The 15757-nt window shown below is 41.4% G+C and overlaps 1 protein-coding gene across 2 annotated transcripts; it reads right to left on the bottom strand.

Moving 5' to 3' along the window:
• Nucleotides 1-391: 391 nt before the first annotated feature.
• prelp (proline/arginine-rich end leucine-rich repeat protein) lies at nucleotides 392-15489 on the bottom strand. Of its 2 annotated transcripts, none has more exons than XM_074631533.1 (7): nucleotides 15422-15489; nucleotides 4429-4870; nucleotides 4161-4346; nucleotides 3914-4071; nucleotides 3604-3800; nucleotides 1237-1312; nucleotides 392-1097 (listed from the first exon to the last, which is right to left on the bottom strand). In XM_074631533.1, the coding sequence occupies exons 2-7, from the start codon at nucleotides 4864-4866 to the stop codon at nucleotides 1007-1009; spliced, it is 1146 nt and encodes a 381-aa protein (XP_074487634.1). In that variant the 5' UTR covers nucleotides 4867-4870; nucleotides 15422-15489; the 3' UTR covers nucleotides 392-1006. The 2 variants fall into 2 exon arrangements, with proteins under 2 accessions (XP_074487634.1, XP_074487624.1); XM_074631523.1 differs by lacking the exon at nucleotides 15422-15489 and adding an exon at nucleotides 8771-8929.
• Nucleotides 15490-15757: the final 268 nt, after the last annotated feature.

Consider the following 15757-nt stretch of genomic DNA (forward strand, 5'->3'; position numbering starts at 1 on the left):
ATATATATATATATATACAGTATATATATATACATACATATACACACACAAGTTAATCATTTAATTTATTTATCTATTTCACACAAATCATAGATACATTTTGTTTTAAAGCAAAAAATTTAAGTTATGTTTACATTCAGTGTTTTTCACCAAAACTCATTGTGTGTATTGTGTTTACATCCATGTCTAGTACTACTTGTAAAACATATATTGGTCCAAAACTCCACAAGGTATCTTTAAAAAAATCCCACTCTAAAACAGAATTTGACTTTCCTCAGTTTTGCACACCCAATTTCCCCAAAAATAACTGTAACAGGAGAGTTATCAGAGCAGCGTAATACTAGAAGGGAGGGTGGTTAGAAAATCTAAAAAAAAAAACACGATCAAATGATCAAAGAAAAAAAGGTTTATTTTCCATTATTTGTACAAAGCTTCTTTATACAGAAGAATAATATACAGAAGACTAAGAATAAAAAGAATAAAATGACATTTTTACATGGAGTACCTTGAAAATCACAGGCACATTTGGGACAGTTTCAACTACATGGTAGTTATGTTTTAAAGGGGTTCTTCTGACATCCACTGCAGGTCTGTTTGTTGTCCTTGGTGGCAGCTCTACTCTGGTCACATCTGCTAGTGAACATAACTACCCTCCAGAAGTGTAGCATGTCTGTCAATGTACCTGTATTTTCAGTCTTTACTCATTCTAGGTTTTTTTTGCAATGTATTTCTATAAACAAAAAACGACTGATAAAATGTAACATCTGGCAACAATGAAAGTCAAACTAAAGCTTTACAGTTTTTTCATTTATTTGTCCCTCTTTCAATAACGCAGCTCCACAGTACGTACGGTTGGATATACCTCGTCTCTCTCTGAGCATGCTTTGCCTTTACTTCAGTTTGCACACAGTGACTGTGCATATTTGTGTGTGTGTATACTGCATGTGTGTGGTTTGTGTGCGTGTGTGCGTGCATGCATAACCTCAGGCCTTTACGCATGGTTCTCCTAAATCACAATAGCGTGCAGGTTTCTGAAGCACATGATGACATCCAGAGGAATGGGGGGGCTCAGGTGATTTCCGTCCAAACGCAGGTACCTTAACGTGACATCACAATGCTTTTTAAAACTCATTTGTTAAGGACATAATTACTTTGTTTACCTACTTATTTCCTGTCAAAGGGGTGCCACTCTAGCAGTTTGCATTGAGTGCCAAGTTGTGACATCATGTGACGTACCTTAGTTTGGGCACTAGACTGAGATCACTCAGGTCGGCCTCCAGGCTGTACGGACAGATCTGGGTGCCATTGATGCCTGCCGGGAAAACACACAGTTGTGAACGTTTAGTATTCGAATAAGATGATTATTTCCTTAAAAAAGAAAAAAAATCTGCTGACTGGAAATAATTATTTTACTTGTCCATAACACTAATCATGTAATCTTGTAAATTTGTTTAGCGAGTTCAAAGTGCTTTAAAACGAGAGGCACAAAAATACATAAATCAGTTAAGCAAACAAATTGGGTCATGCAGAATAACAATAATAAAACAAATTAGATTTATTTAATTTAATTAAATAAATTACAGACAAGACAACATGGTGCAATGAATAAAAGGCAATTATTAAGGAAAGGCTCACATTAAGTTTCTCTTCTGAAGTGTGATTTAAAACCTGTTATTGACTCTGCGAGCCTGAGGCAAAATTTTGCGGCCTAGTCAACAAAAGCTTGTTCAGATTTAGCCTCGACACGGAAATACTCTGAAAGGAGTTGCAGGAAAAGCTATTTTTTCTGGCTCAAATAGGAAAGTAAACATGAACTAGTCTGTGCCAAGATCTAAATCTTAGTGCTGGTGTCCATCTTACTTCTAAATAGTATGACATGCTGAGATCAATGGAGTTTTGTCACTATGTGGTGGATTTTATGGAATTACATTTTACTTCGCTTGTCTTCATTTTGACTGTAAACAATCTGTTGAAACAGTTTACAATAGTGTGTCAGCTCATGGTCATCATACATTCATCATGTTTCGACAGATTTACCTAAGTAAAGTGCTCGTTTACAAACAAAAAAACAAACTGTGTACAAGCACATGTCAAGCACAGCTGCACAAATTACTATCAAATGACTCAGCTCCAGGTAAAGTTAGAAAATTCAAATAAACCGACGGATAAACAAACACTTGTCTACACTTGTACACATTTATCAGACATTGAGACACATTAGCATTCATTTTAAAATCATGTTTCTGGCCTACTGAGAAATGTAAGTAAAATATTCACTCTATTTTTAGTCTCCAATTCCATAGAAAAATAGTGAATGATTGACAGCTGCTCAGAGACAGCAGACTCCAGATCAGCTCTGATTGGTTGTTTTCCTTTGGCCTGTGAATAATCATATTAATCATATTTGCTCCATTTCTACCCACTGCTGCTTTAATTTTGATGTTAATCAGAGCTTGATATCCTTTCGTAGTGGTAATTTGATTATATGTTGTCAGAAAAAACTTGTTGATAGTCAACAAGACCTCACTCACACTCCTGTCAGCTTTGTTTCACCTGTTAGGGCCGTACAACGTACACCATTATCATTCTATTTAATTAAGGAAAGGGAAAGGGAAGTAAGTAAACACAAATCTGTGGGGGTGTGCAGGGACTTTATTACAACATTAAAGCTGCATTTATTTATATATGACCACCGGGGGGCAGCAGAGCGAGTTGTCAACACAAGATTGACCTTAATATTAATGCAAAATGTTGCCTATTTATTTACACATCGGCAGACACAATAGCCCAATAGCATTAGCATTCATTGGGGGTTTGGTTTCTGATGACCTGCCAAATGTAAGTCTATTATGTCAAGTCCTGAATTGTTTCCACCAACCCCTTTCGCTGCTAAATGCTCCACTGTCAACAGCTAGCCGCTAACTTGGTCTGCTGGCTTTTTGGTGCCGGGCGGATAGTGTACAGTAGGTCTAAAACAGCTGCCTGTTGCCACTTGAATGATGATGAAAGCGGTGAGAGTGAATCAAAACAGTAAGGGGTGTGGCCCGTAAAACCAAAACAATGAGCTGAAATATGCCAAAACGCTCCACAGAGCGTGTGATAATTCTCTGAGGCCTCGTATGAGCTTTTTACATTGCATGTCATTTGATCCATTGTCCTTATAAAAATATTGATTAGTGCAGCTTTAACTACACTAAATGCCTTTAAAGATGAGTCTTGTTGACATGTATTATCTGATTAGTATATTATCAGTATTACACTTTTCTGTTTCCTCTCACAAATCCACAAAGGCTGAGTCTTTTGCTTTGCTGCATGTCATCCCTACTCTTTCTCCCCCTTTCCCATCCATCTCCAGGGGTGTGTCTAGAAAGTAACCCACGAGTTGGGAGACTCTCGGGAGATGGTTAAGGTTAGGCATTGATCTTGAATGGTTAAGATTAGTACAGGCAGCGAGTCTCGCAAGAGTTTTTGCAAGTTTTTGCCAGATTTAGCAATTTGTTGGTTACCCTCTAGGCACAACCAATCTCCAATTGTAGCCTACTAATAAAGGCAAAATAAAGCCCCCACAAGAAGATGGTGCAGTTTGCTGCTGAGATAACTTACTCTCAATGGTGTTGTGGTTGAGGTGCAGCTGCTCCAGGTGGCCATTGAAGAGAGGAACAGAAGTGAGCTGGTTGTGGGCCAGCTGCAGGTCCAGTAGGGTGGATATGTTGAACACATACTTGGGAACTCCTTTATCACTCAGCTGGTTGTAGTTCAGCCTCACAAACGCCAGGTGGGTGAAGCCTTTGAAGTAGTCTCTGAGCAACGATGAGAAGAACAACTATAAAATTTGATCCAACCAGCGTTTGCAGTGCGTGTATGCATGTGTGTTCATCAGCTATATGTGACAACGTGGGCACTGTATACTTGCTTTGGGACGTCATTTATACGGTTCTTGTCCAGGAACAGTTGTATGAGGCCATTGGGTACGCCAGCAGGCATCTTTTTCAGGGCGTTGTGAGCCAGATTGAGCTGCATGAGGCTCTTCAGGTCCTTGAATGTGTTCTTTTCCAGGTCACTGTCACTCAGCTGAAAGAGAGGTCATCGTTGACCTTGCACATACCTAAACAGCACAGTGTAGTAAATGCTCACAAAGGTACTTTCAAACTGAGGTTTACCTGGTTGAAATACAGGTCGAGCAGTGTCAGGTTCCCCATCTTGTTGAAGGCACCAGCAGGAATCTTAGAAATACGATTCCTACCAAGGCGGAGCTGTTCTAGGCTTGCTGGGAGTCCGGAAGGGACCTCTTTCAGGTGGTTACGCTGTGCATAGAGGTACAGCAGAGCTGGGATCTTCTCAAACACCTGCACAAGAGATAGAGACATATTTTAGATGGTTTTTATATCATTTTTAAATCATGAATATTCATTGAGGAAACTTTCTGACCTTTTTGTCTATTCGATGAATGCGGTTATTGGCCAAGTTGACCCAGCGGATCTCAGTGGCGTTGATGAACGCCTCTGCCGTCACTTCTCTGATGTAGTTGTTCTGCAGGTACAAGTAGTGGGTTCTAAGTGGGATGACCGGGATCACACGGATGTTCCGGTTCTCACAGTTGAGAGCATTGGGGTAGTTCGGGGTGCATAAACACTCTCGGGGGCAGTCAGGGAAGATCATTGAGGGTGGGCCAATGATGGGTGGGGGGAAGTCTGTCGGCTCCTGGGGCTCTGGCTCTGCCGGTCTAGCAGGCTGGGCGACAGAAGGCTTCCTGGTGGCGGCTGGGCGCTTGGTGGGCTTCCTTGGCCGAGGTGGTCTCTCGGTGAACACTGCCCCCATCAGGAGGAACAGAGCCAATGCAGAGAAGAGTCCCGCGCCGGCCTTCATCGTCCTGTGACAGACAACAAAACATAGTTGATTTGTAGACTGGTACAGTTATATGGGATAAGAGAGAGAAGATGCCTCCGCACAACACACAACCTGTCATTTTGGTTCTGCTGGTTAACCAACAGCTCATCCCACCCACACAGAAAGTTTAACATCATGTTTTGGTGCTTTTTGTGTTTGTTGCGCTGTGTGGGGGCTCTGGAGCAGCGCTGCCTCTCGTGTGTGTACAAACCTGCTTCCTTGATTAGCAGGCATTAGAGGCTCAGAGCAGATCTCTGGTTACACAGAAAACTCTAAGGATTGCATTTCCCTTTAGCTTGGTCCTATTTTGAAAGCTGGTTTGAACTGGCCAAATAGTATAGACAAACATAAAGCATGTTTCTTTTGGATCTTAGCCATGAAAACACAGAGACTGTAAACCAAGGAGATCAGCAGTCTGCTGCTGAAACTTTTACTGCAAATACTGCTGCCTGATGCTCTTACATAAGTGGAAATGTTGCTATTCATGACTTCAGTGTCCTGTTGAGATGATAATAAGTAAAAAAATTGCGCTAAGAGAGTAACTCAAGTTTTCATACAACCTTTCCGGTGTGAATCAATGCTGTGAATCCATAAGTTATTGTCATAATGTCAAGTAACATAAATTGATATGTTATTTGTTGTTTAAATAAATGTTACGATGGGGTTTGGTAATACATGTGAAAGAGAGTGAGCAAGAAAAGGAGGCAGTGATTTGTTTAATTTGATCAAATCCAAGAGAGGAGGGGCAGATACTCCTACAGGAAATTAGTTCTTATGAGGGAGAGGGAAGGAAAGGTTTAGGGATAAAGGCTCTATTGTCAGGACTGGTCCAAAGGACTAGAGGGAAAGTTGTGGAGGATAAAAACTGCAGGTCTGGGAGGTTAAGACTCTTTGACCCTGGAGAGGCCAAAAGGAAACGGGGCTATATCACAACGAGACTTTAACGGAATCAATATGGATCTTTTAAACCATTATAAATGCAAAAGTGTTGCAAGCAGATGTAAATCTACAAGTATATAGTTAGGTTTTAAGCAAGACACGACTAAATGTGAACTCTGATTTCAGTTGTGTACTGTGCTTGATGACTTTTTAAAAAATATGTCAGACAGATGTGTGCAACTTAAATTGACCTCTTGTGTGTGTGTGTATACAATTTAATAACCTCCATGTCCTCAGACTGAGCGACTGACACACAGATGTTTGACTTAGCATCAGTATTTACCCTGGAGATAAAATTCACCCCTCAAAATGAAGCGATATCCTCTTAATCCTGAACTTTTACATTATTCAGAACGTCTGTATGTGTGCACTTGTTTCTTTACACGTTGCATTGTACCTCATCAGCATGAGCCTGCTGCAGTAAATAATCACCACACAGCTGTCAAAATACAGAATGCTTCGGCACAATTGCACCATTAGTTTCCAATCACTTTGCTCCAGTCAGGCATGCCTCTGGCCAATTTGATAAACATCACATCCAGTATGAATCACGGGGCAGGAATGAGGCATGGAGCCATAATCTGTCCTGCCTGGAAAAACAAATGGGAACTTTTCCCTGACGGTGTTCCCCGGCACTGCCCTTCCTTTTCCCTCTCAGCCACCCAGAGCCTCCCAGCCCCTCGTTCAAAACAAGAACCAGCTCTCCTTCCTCTCCTGGTGCCGTCGCCATGATCAGTAGTCAGGCAAACAACTAAAGACTCAAGGTCAGAGATGGCTGACTCATTGAATTTGTGACCTCGATAAGCAAATCTGATCAGTATGAGAACTCCAGTGGGTCAGAGATCCCTGTGGATCATCATACATGGACCAGATTCACAGATGAGTGTTATTCATTTAACCCTAACCATCATAGATCATTGTCACCATTTCACTTTAAAACTCCCCAAAATATTGTGACATTTAGTTGGATCCTCCTTTTTAAAAACACCAAGTAACACACACAAAGGTCCATTTAGTGTCCTGGAGCTTTTGATTATGTGACAGCTGTGTAGCAGATGTTTGTGCAGTTGTCATGGAAATGCAAAATCACAATTTTACATTTCCATTTGTACAAAACAGCTGTCAGGGACTTGAATCTCGATTACCATGACAAATTGGCAAACTCCATATGCTGATGAAACTCATGTGATATGGCTGAAAGCTCCAGAACAGCTACTGAATGGACCTATAGGTGGGAATGTTTTCTCAATTGCTGTTTCCAGGGGCAACAACAATGTATTTTGAACCTCTAACCAACAACATTAAGACTAACTCAAAATGAACATATCATTAAAAATATTTACTTTCTCATAATTGAAGATTGATTTTCCTTTTTAACATCTAAGACCAAGATATTATTATTATTATCAGTCACAGTGCAGTATTTTTCACAATTTAGAGGTCTTTACATCTTAATACTATTTGAGTAACACTATGTGAAAATCCCCTTGAGATGTCCACATGTATTAGGAGATATAAAAAAACAAACATTCTCATTCTCATTGTCGAATCGCTGTCAAACAAAGCTCTTTGTTACCACAAATGATGAGCTCTTTCCAATTATATTTTGTTCTTTTGTTGGCAGAACAGGCACCGTCATTCCTTTAACTGCACATATTTTGTAAGACCACTAAAAGAAGCCTTGAGTAAGAGCCACGTCACGCGCATCTGAATCCAGGGATCTGACTCAGATATCTGTGGTTAATCAACGCAATTACAAAAATCTCCACATTACATAATTGAGGATATAAGTGACGTCATAAAAATTGCATCTTCTGACTGTTATTATGACTCCTTTCTAGGTATCTAAAACTTAGGTATGGGCAGTTGTGTTACTTAAAGATGGATTTAATGTTAAAGTTGCTTGTTATACATGCACTGGAAATGTTACAGTTACAGAAGTATTTGCCCTCCTTTAGAAACCCTGAGCAGCAGATACTCTGCATTAGTGCCAAAACATTTCCTTATGTGGGTGGGGCAGTCCTGCAGCGGCTGTGCAACGGTTGGATCTACATCTACATACAATCTGGATGTGGGGTGAAGGAGTTAGAAGGTGCACTGGCAAAAAAAACTGATTGATTTGTTAATAAACTAATACAAAATTAAAAGTTAATTGAGAGCAGTAAAACAGAAATCTAGACTTCAGACTTCAGTCTGTTCGACTGTCATCACTGCTTCTTTGTCCTGAACATCAGCCAGCTCCACTAAGCTCGCCCGTTGTTTTTACATTCTTCACACTCTTCACTGAGGGATTTAAAAAAAAAAAGTTCAACCCTCAAACAACACAGTGATTCAACACAGGCTGCGATTTTGGAAACTAAAGGTGCATGCCTGAGATTCCTTTTCAGTTTTATTTTGGACTTCAGTTAGCATCAATCCAGAAATATTAAAGACAAGTGGTTTAAATTACAACTCCACTGCAGAGTAAGTCAAATGAATTTAAGCAAAAAACAAAACAAAAACAAATTCCTGAAATTGAGGATCCATCTGATGAGCTGCAAAAATAAAGATTCCTCTCCACCAGCCAAAGAGAGCAACAGTGAGTTTTCCTATGACTTTCTTCACTCTCTTCATAATCTAACTTTCCTGCAGCAGCTGCTGCCCTCACACTGACGGAAAAGAAAAATCAAGGTGAGTGTGCAGAAGTGGAGAGAAGCAGTAGAGTCGAGGTGCGCTGCGGCTCCCTGGAGGTCAGAGTACCACTTTGTAAGGCACAGTGTTTCTATAGAAACACACCAGCATGGCTCAGCTGTGCCCGTGCCAGGATGCCCCCCCTTAAATCCACAAACCCACACACTGATCTGCCTTTCACACACAAACACACTCCTGCCTGCTTTCTTATCTTATTGATAATGTCCCATCTAAAACAGCACCCCCCTTGGAGACAACAAATAAAGTTTCTTACCTGCCTCTGGTACCTGCCCTCTTTTGTCAAGTCACAAGTTTTGTGTCTTTTCTTCTTTCTGCCTCTCTCACTCTTTTCCTTCCCCTCCCTCTCTCTCTCCCTCTTCCTCTGTTTCTCTCCGTCCCTAATCCTCCCCTCCCTCTCTCCTCCTCTCTCTCTCTCTCTCTCTCTCTCTCTCTCCTTTGGTGGACAAGCCTGCCTGTTGGGTTTGTTCCCTGGCTGTTTTCCCTCTGAAGGTCACAGTGGTTCTTTCTCCCTCTCTGCTCGGCTCAGGGCCACTGAGGTTTAATCTTAATTCCTGCTGGAAGACCGCGGGCTCTTTCATTTGTCTGAGCCGTGTCACAGTTTGTTATTATTTTTGTTCTGTTGCAGCATAGCATGAAGAGTGTTTGGGTGCATGGGCAAGTTTGCATATTTGTGTGTATACACACATGTGTTTCTATATCAGTACATTGCTGTGAACACTGAACCTCTGTTATAGGGGGAATACCCAATCTCTCCTCGGTCTCCCACCCACCCCGCTATTGTTGAGATGACTGCACTCGGATCCAGTCATGTGCTTTTCATTAGCAGCATCCCTCCACCGACTCAACGGCATCTTTTCTGTGTCAGTTCAATATCCCTGAGGTTTTTTTTTCTTTCTTCCAGCACCAGTAAACTCAAACAGTCTGATTGCAGACTTCCAGCTGAAGCATGGGGTGTTGTGGAGGGTCTTTCAGGAAGTGGAGCTGTGTGATTAACAAAGTGTACAGCCTCTATGTGTGTGTGTGTGTGTGTTTATGTGTCACTGGGGGCTAGGAGGTGGACATGTGTTTGCTGTCCTGCATTCCTGTAGAGTGAGCTGCAGCCGAAGGATAATGAGGCGAACATATGTGGGGAACCGTTTCAAACACACATGAACATGCATGTGCCTCCTTCTCCCACTTTCCCTCACTTTCTTTTTTATCAATTCTCCCGACTGTGCTCCTGTCTCCTCCTCACTCAGTCACCAACTTTGGATTATTGAGCTCAGCAGGGCCAAACATCTGGCCCAGAGACTGGTCCCAACAAGGAGAGGTTAAGGTTACATCAATGGATGGGACACAGAGGGAAATGGGTAGTTATTTAACAAATACGTCACTTTTTGGGTCACTGCTTTCTCATCTTCTCTGCTACCATTTAAGAGAAGGTTCAAGAATCCTATTTAATGACTCAGCTCCTCTGATCAACTAAAGTGACCTCATTTCTCTGTAAAAGTTTTTATTTAGTGCTAGCTGCCGGGATGACATCATTGGAAATAGCTGCTCATTAACAGCAAGCGTCTCATGATTTGGTTTAATGTTTTATATATCACATCCCTAATATGGCCTATCATCAGAAATGTATTTAGAACAGTGCAGTGCATATACAAAATTTTAATTTAATAAACCGGAAATTAAAGCAAAGATGATTCTCTCAATGAGGCGGTCTGCCACAAATTGTTGGTATCTGGCTACTGTCTGGCTTTGCGCTGACACTAAATGTGACAGGCCTGGTCTGTGGCTGCAGTGCTGGCTCTATAGAGATCGCCAACAAATAAATGGGACACGCCATTTAATGAAAGCGCAAAATGGGAACCCAAACAACAAGCGAAGCAATACAGTGTGTGCCTGTGTCACATTAGTGCGAGACAGAGAAACACCAGTCCCACTATTTTAATGAATTATTAGGACATGATTGTGGCAATTTACTTCATTATCCAGGCCAACAGATGGTGGACGCATTATACGCCCAAATAAACTGCAGGTGTAATTTTGTTGTCTGATCTGATAAACTCAGTTAAGTCACTCTCATGGCTGGATTATGGGCCGGGCTGGATTATGGGCCGGGCCAGTGGGGCCAGTGGGGCCAGTGGGGCCAGTGCCTTCTGGAGGAAGTTGAGCTGAACACTAGGGACCCCGGGCAACTCGGTGCACAGATCAAGCTTAACACTCGGAGCCAGGCACATTTTCTCCGTGCCGGTGTGCCATGACCGGCTCCTCCACCTCTACCTAACTGCTCGTAGAGAAAAAGGACAGCCAAAGTTTTTAGTTTGTTTCGGAGTTGTAAATTACAACGGAGATACATTTCTGTATAATCTGAGATACCAGTATCCAAAACAACAGCCATTTATGACACTGTTCTACAAATAAAATCATTAATCAACAATGTAGTATTATAAGAAATTGATTTGAGTCTATAGACATGTGTTAATCAGTGACTGACTGATTACAACTGACAAATCTGTGCATGAATTGTTCTGCTATACGTTTTGTGTCAATCGACACAATATACTGAAGAGATTAGAAACATGGGAGACAAACTATAAAAGTCCAGCAGTTATACCAGAGTCCATGGATAGATTTATGAACGTGCCTACTACCGGGGCTTTAAAAGCCAGAGCTATATGTAAAGTGACTTTTAGATTTACCTTCGCAGAATGGAAGGAGAAAAAGTTATTCTGACACAGAAGGAATAGGAGAACTTTATTAACTTTTATTTTTATTTTTTTATTTTTTTTCATATTATCAACATTATCATGATGCAAGTTAAAATTTGCCTGAGCTGTCCGAAGTTTTAGACAGAAAGACACAATGTCCACCGCATACTCTATATTGACCAGTGAGCTTTGACTCGATGAGCGTCGCCTGTTTTTCTTGTCTTACTTCTCAAAAAGCTGTGCAATACTTTTTAATTTTGCTGTCTGAAAACAAAACTAGAATAGCACTCGGAGAGCTAGGGAAGGTTTCATGTACGTCGTTATTAAAAAGAATTCCCGAAGCCGGATCATGATCCAGATCGCCACCAAAATCATGGATTATTCATTGTGCCACACCTCACCCCTCCAAAATTTCGTTCAAATCCATCGCGGACTTTTGGAGATATCCTCCAAACGGAAAAAATCAACAAACAAACCAACAAGCCAACGCCAGTGAAAACATTACCTCCTTCCAGGGCCTTTGGCCTTGGCGGAGGTAATCATACTTGCCTGAATCTTTCAACTGATTAATTTAAACTCACCTTAACTTTCACTTTCTAATTGTCACAGGAAACAAGCCACCATTACACCTTTAAAGAGTGTTTATTGTCTCAGGTTTTCTGTCTGACGTTTATGTCTAGCACCCTGTGTTGACAACATGTAATATGGTGCTTCCTTGTGCAGCCCGTGCCCATCAACCAACACATTCTCATCCCAACTAGTCAAAGAGATGCTTCGTCAGACCCATTGGCGTCACTTTTCGGTTGAAGTAAACACGTGCTTAATGTTGTGAATTAAACAAAACATTTGCTTAGGTTTAGGCAACAAAACCACTTAGTTAGGTTTAGGAAAAAAAACATCATGGTTGGCCTTAAAACGACTACGTTTGTACAGTGAAAATGACACTGAACGTTGTGAACACAGGACATGAACAAACAGCTGATTGTGACGTGACGCACTGGACACAGAACAGCGGTCTCCTGGATGAAAGCCCTGTTTTTGTTGGACCCATCCACCTCCCCTCCCTACCACCCAGTGTGTCTTTTCGCTCTTTAAACAACGTCACCACAACACTTTCCCACAGCGTTTAACGGCCGTGACAAAGCGTCGGTAATTGACGCCCTGGGAATGAGAACGGGCTGCATCAACTCATGAATCTTACTGAATTTAATAGCTAACCTTTGAGGATAAAACTGTGTGCTTTGGTTTGGGATGTGAAAAGAGTCACGTGGTCTGTGGAATGTAACCGTTTGGTCTGCAGCGTTCAGAGAGACTGCCCAGAGACGGCTGGATGTTAGTGTTGTTCAGGGCTGGATTCAACCTGTTGATTCAAGAAGAGAGACTTTTATAGGGCACAGAACCTGCTTGTACTGTAGGAAATATTTAAGCAGCAGTCCTCACTACTATTACATACTGCAGCAGATGTTTTCCAAGCTGATGGAGAGAGCGAGGCAGGCTCAGGCTGTAGCCCAAAATGACCTAGTGTGTATAATAATCTAAGAACGTTCCAGGAACCGCCTGTTCTGTCATCAACAGAGAAATCTGGATGATAGAAACTGTTCGGTTTAAAAGAGACAGTGCATGAGCTTCAGACAGAAATGTTCCCAGAGGAATATTGTTCCCAACATTTACAGATGACTTTCTAATGTGTTGCATTGCTGCAAACAGATGATACAGCATCCTGTACACGCTGTGTATACATACCTAAATTCTGAGGGCCGCACCCACTTTCTCCTCTCTTAAGTAAAGCCAAAATCCACAGCTTTGGATGCTCATCCTCAGAAATGTTAGCAGTCTCTGTTTGCCCTAGAAAAGGTTTTATGCAAATGCTAATTTATTGTCTCATAAATCATTTTATGATTTCACAAATTACATTATTATTGCATTGGTCTTGAATAAACTTTTGTTATTCACTTAAAACAATGCATGGTGTTTATAGGACGGAGGGATTTAGAGTATGAATGTAGAAGAAAAGTGCAAACAAGCTCGGGACACTGATAGGCTCCCTTCACTGCTTATTTTATCTACCGCAGATAATCATAATAATCATGCTTTTGCTGTTGGCTACACCACCAAGAACCTGCCGAAGAATAGGACACTGTGCAGACAGGTGAGACAGGCGGAAGGAACTTTGTTTATCTATGAAGTCCAATGAAAAATATTTCTGTTAATCAAATAACAACCTGTGAATTATAAACTCTCACTCCTAATATGTTCAAACCATGTGTCTTTGTGCATGGGTTCATCATATCAATGCAATACAACATACACAGACCACCGTCAGTGACTGCGGGTCCCAAAGGCAGCTGATGAGACTGAGAAGCATTACATCATGCATGAAATCATACTAACGGAAAAGCACTTTCTCAAGTCAGCATATTGGTAAGCAAGTCACTAGAAGGAAGCCAACTGGATAGTAGACAGTTCCAAATCAAAGCTCATCCATCATGCATTAAACCAAACATCATCCAGCTGAGACAGGCTCCAGCCCACACGCTGTTTACACACAAACTGATGCAATGATTCAGTTACCATCAGCTCAGTGTGTGAGCGGCTTGGCAAAATTCTTGGAATAAGTTGCTTACTTATTTTTCCAGGATTGGACTTCAAACATTAATTCAAAGATTAATTAAAAAGGCCTGTTTTTTCTATGATATGCACTATAGCCTGTATACAAAGATGGATGACATGACAGCTCAAGTGAAGCCAAAACATCTTGATCGCCCCCTGCTGGCTGGCTGCAGTATAAGTCATAAATCCCGCCCCCTCCATATTAGCAGATGGGACATGGGCAAGATTAAAAAAGTCCAAAAACACATCATATACATTTTTCCAAAAGATGGTTTCAGTCATTTTAGGTAGTTCATATCACTTATTTTTCTGATAAGTTTGGTTTTAATTAGTTATTTGATGCTATAAAAGGGGGTGAGATGCCACGATTGACAGTGATACTCTCTCGCTAGCAAGCTGGGGTCGTGTTCGGCTTGAGATTGGTTTGGGCGGATGTGTGGGCAGGACTCAGGGCCGGTTTAAGGCATAGGCCATAATGCCGGTGGGTGCCCTTCCTCATTTTTTGCATTAAGGTAACAAACTAACAAATAAACAAAGAATGAAAGAAATCTGAATTTCGCCTTGGGCACCAAAAGGGATAGAGCCAGGCCTAGCGGGAGCTCGAAAAATCTCACGATGGCGGCTCCCGTATCCGGGATATTTTGGCTTCACTTCTGTACAGTGGGAGGAAGTGGAGACGCGTCGTCTATCTTCATACAGTCTACGGGATGCAATAATATAATACAGTTGGTTGGTGTGGAATGGTTAATTGAACCCATCCTATGTTGGCACTGTTAGCACATTTATGTCAGAAACCTTGATGAAGCCAGCTGTTGAAATGTTGGTCTGTTTAAACTGCAAGTAATACATGGCTTTTTAATGCCTTTTAGTCAAATAAACACCCAGCATGTGTCAGAACTGTTTTCATGTGGTTCAGGCATCTTGTATTGTTTGTTTTTTCATATTGCTCCCCCCCCACAACATTTTGATTGTTATATCTGAAACTAATTAGTGCTTTGTAATTCATCACAGCAGTGTTTTGCCAGGAACGAATTCACAGATGAATCCAAAATTGCTATGTACTGTAGTACAGTATATAGTGGTTGGAATGGTTTCAGGAGAGGCATGAAAGTACCTTATATCTAGCTTAAGTTCACAGGTCATTGTTTTTCACTGCATGCTAATTTATAGGCTGGAAAGAGTGAAGACGTTTACACAGATGGACTCGTTTAGATAAAAAGGAAGCGCAAGCTTACCATGCCCATATGCTTCATGGTATGATAGATGGTAGTGGTGCGGTATGGTACAGAAGTGTGTGTGTGTGTGTGTCATTGTGTCCATATTGTGTTGGGTAAGCTGCATATGTTTCTCATATGAGACTCTGTTGGTACTCCGTTAAATAAGGAATGTGTGATACAGTCGAACTTTCCTCTCACACGCAACACACATCGTTCACACATACGACACTCAGTCTGGACCCTGAACTCCACACCTCCTGCACCTTTAACCACGCTCACGAGACCACCTACTCCCATAGCCCAGCCCCCACCTCTCTACAGTAGATGTTTAGTCAGCGAGCTAATGAAACTGTTATCTGGGTAAGCAGGAAAACCACAACTACTCACTGTTCTCTGAGTTATATCGGCTGAGAAAATCATCCAGTGGTGCACAGTGCAGGGACTACGGGAAAACCACAGGAAATGGTGTCATAAACTTTTCAGCATGTGACAAAATCTGCAGACTCTTCAGATTTCAAGGAGGATTACAAACAGACCAAATCCTTTATATTCCTCCAATGTGAGATATCATGCTTATTGTTAAAAAAAAAAAAAAAAAAAGATCTGAGAGTAAAAGCTAGATTTGGCATTTATACCAAAAATGTGTCTATTGCTCATTCTTTGGCTCAAGCTGCTAGTCTCAAGAACAGAAGATTTTGTGTGATTATGTGTTTCCTGCAGTAT

The sequence above is a fragment of the Sebastes fasciatus genome, chromosome 1 (genome assembly GCF_043250625.1).
Source record: "Sebastes fasciatus isolate fSebFas1 chromosome 1, fSebFas1.pri, whole genome shotgun sequence".
In the NCBI taxonomy this organism is placed as follows: Eukaryota; Metazoa; Chordata; class Actinopteri; order Perciformes; family Sebastidae; genus Sebastes; species Sebastes fasciatus.

What these genes read in the sequence shown, in the direction of transcription:
- prelp (XM_074631533.1), bottom strand. Translation starts at nt 4,866, where the DNA reads ATGAAGGCCGGCGCGGGACTCTTCTCTGCATTGGCTCTGTTCCTCCTG. An exon ending in TTCATCGAATAGACAAAAAG is followed by an intron (nt 4,347 to 4,428) that starts GTCAGAAAGTTT and finishes TCTCTTGTGCAG; the next exon opens with GTGTTTGAGAAGATCCCAGC. An exon ending in CAACCACAACACCATTGAGA is followed by an intron (nt 1,313 to 3,603) that starts GTAAGTTATCTC and finishes TTTTCCCGGCAG; the next exon opens with GCATCAATGGCACCCAGATC.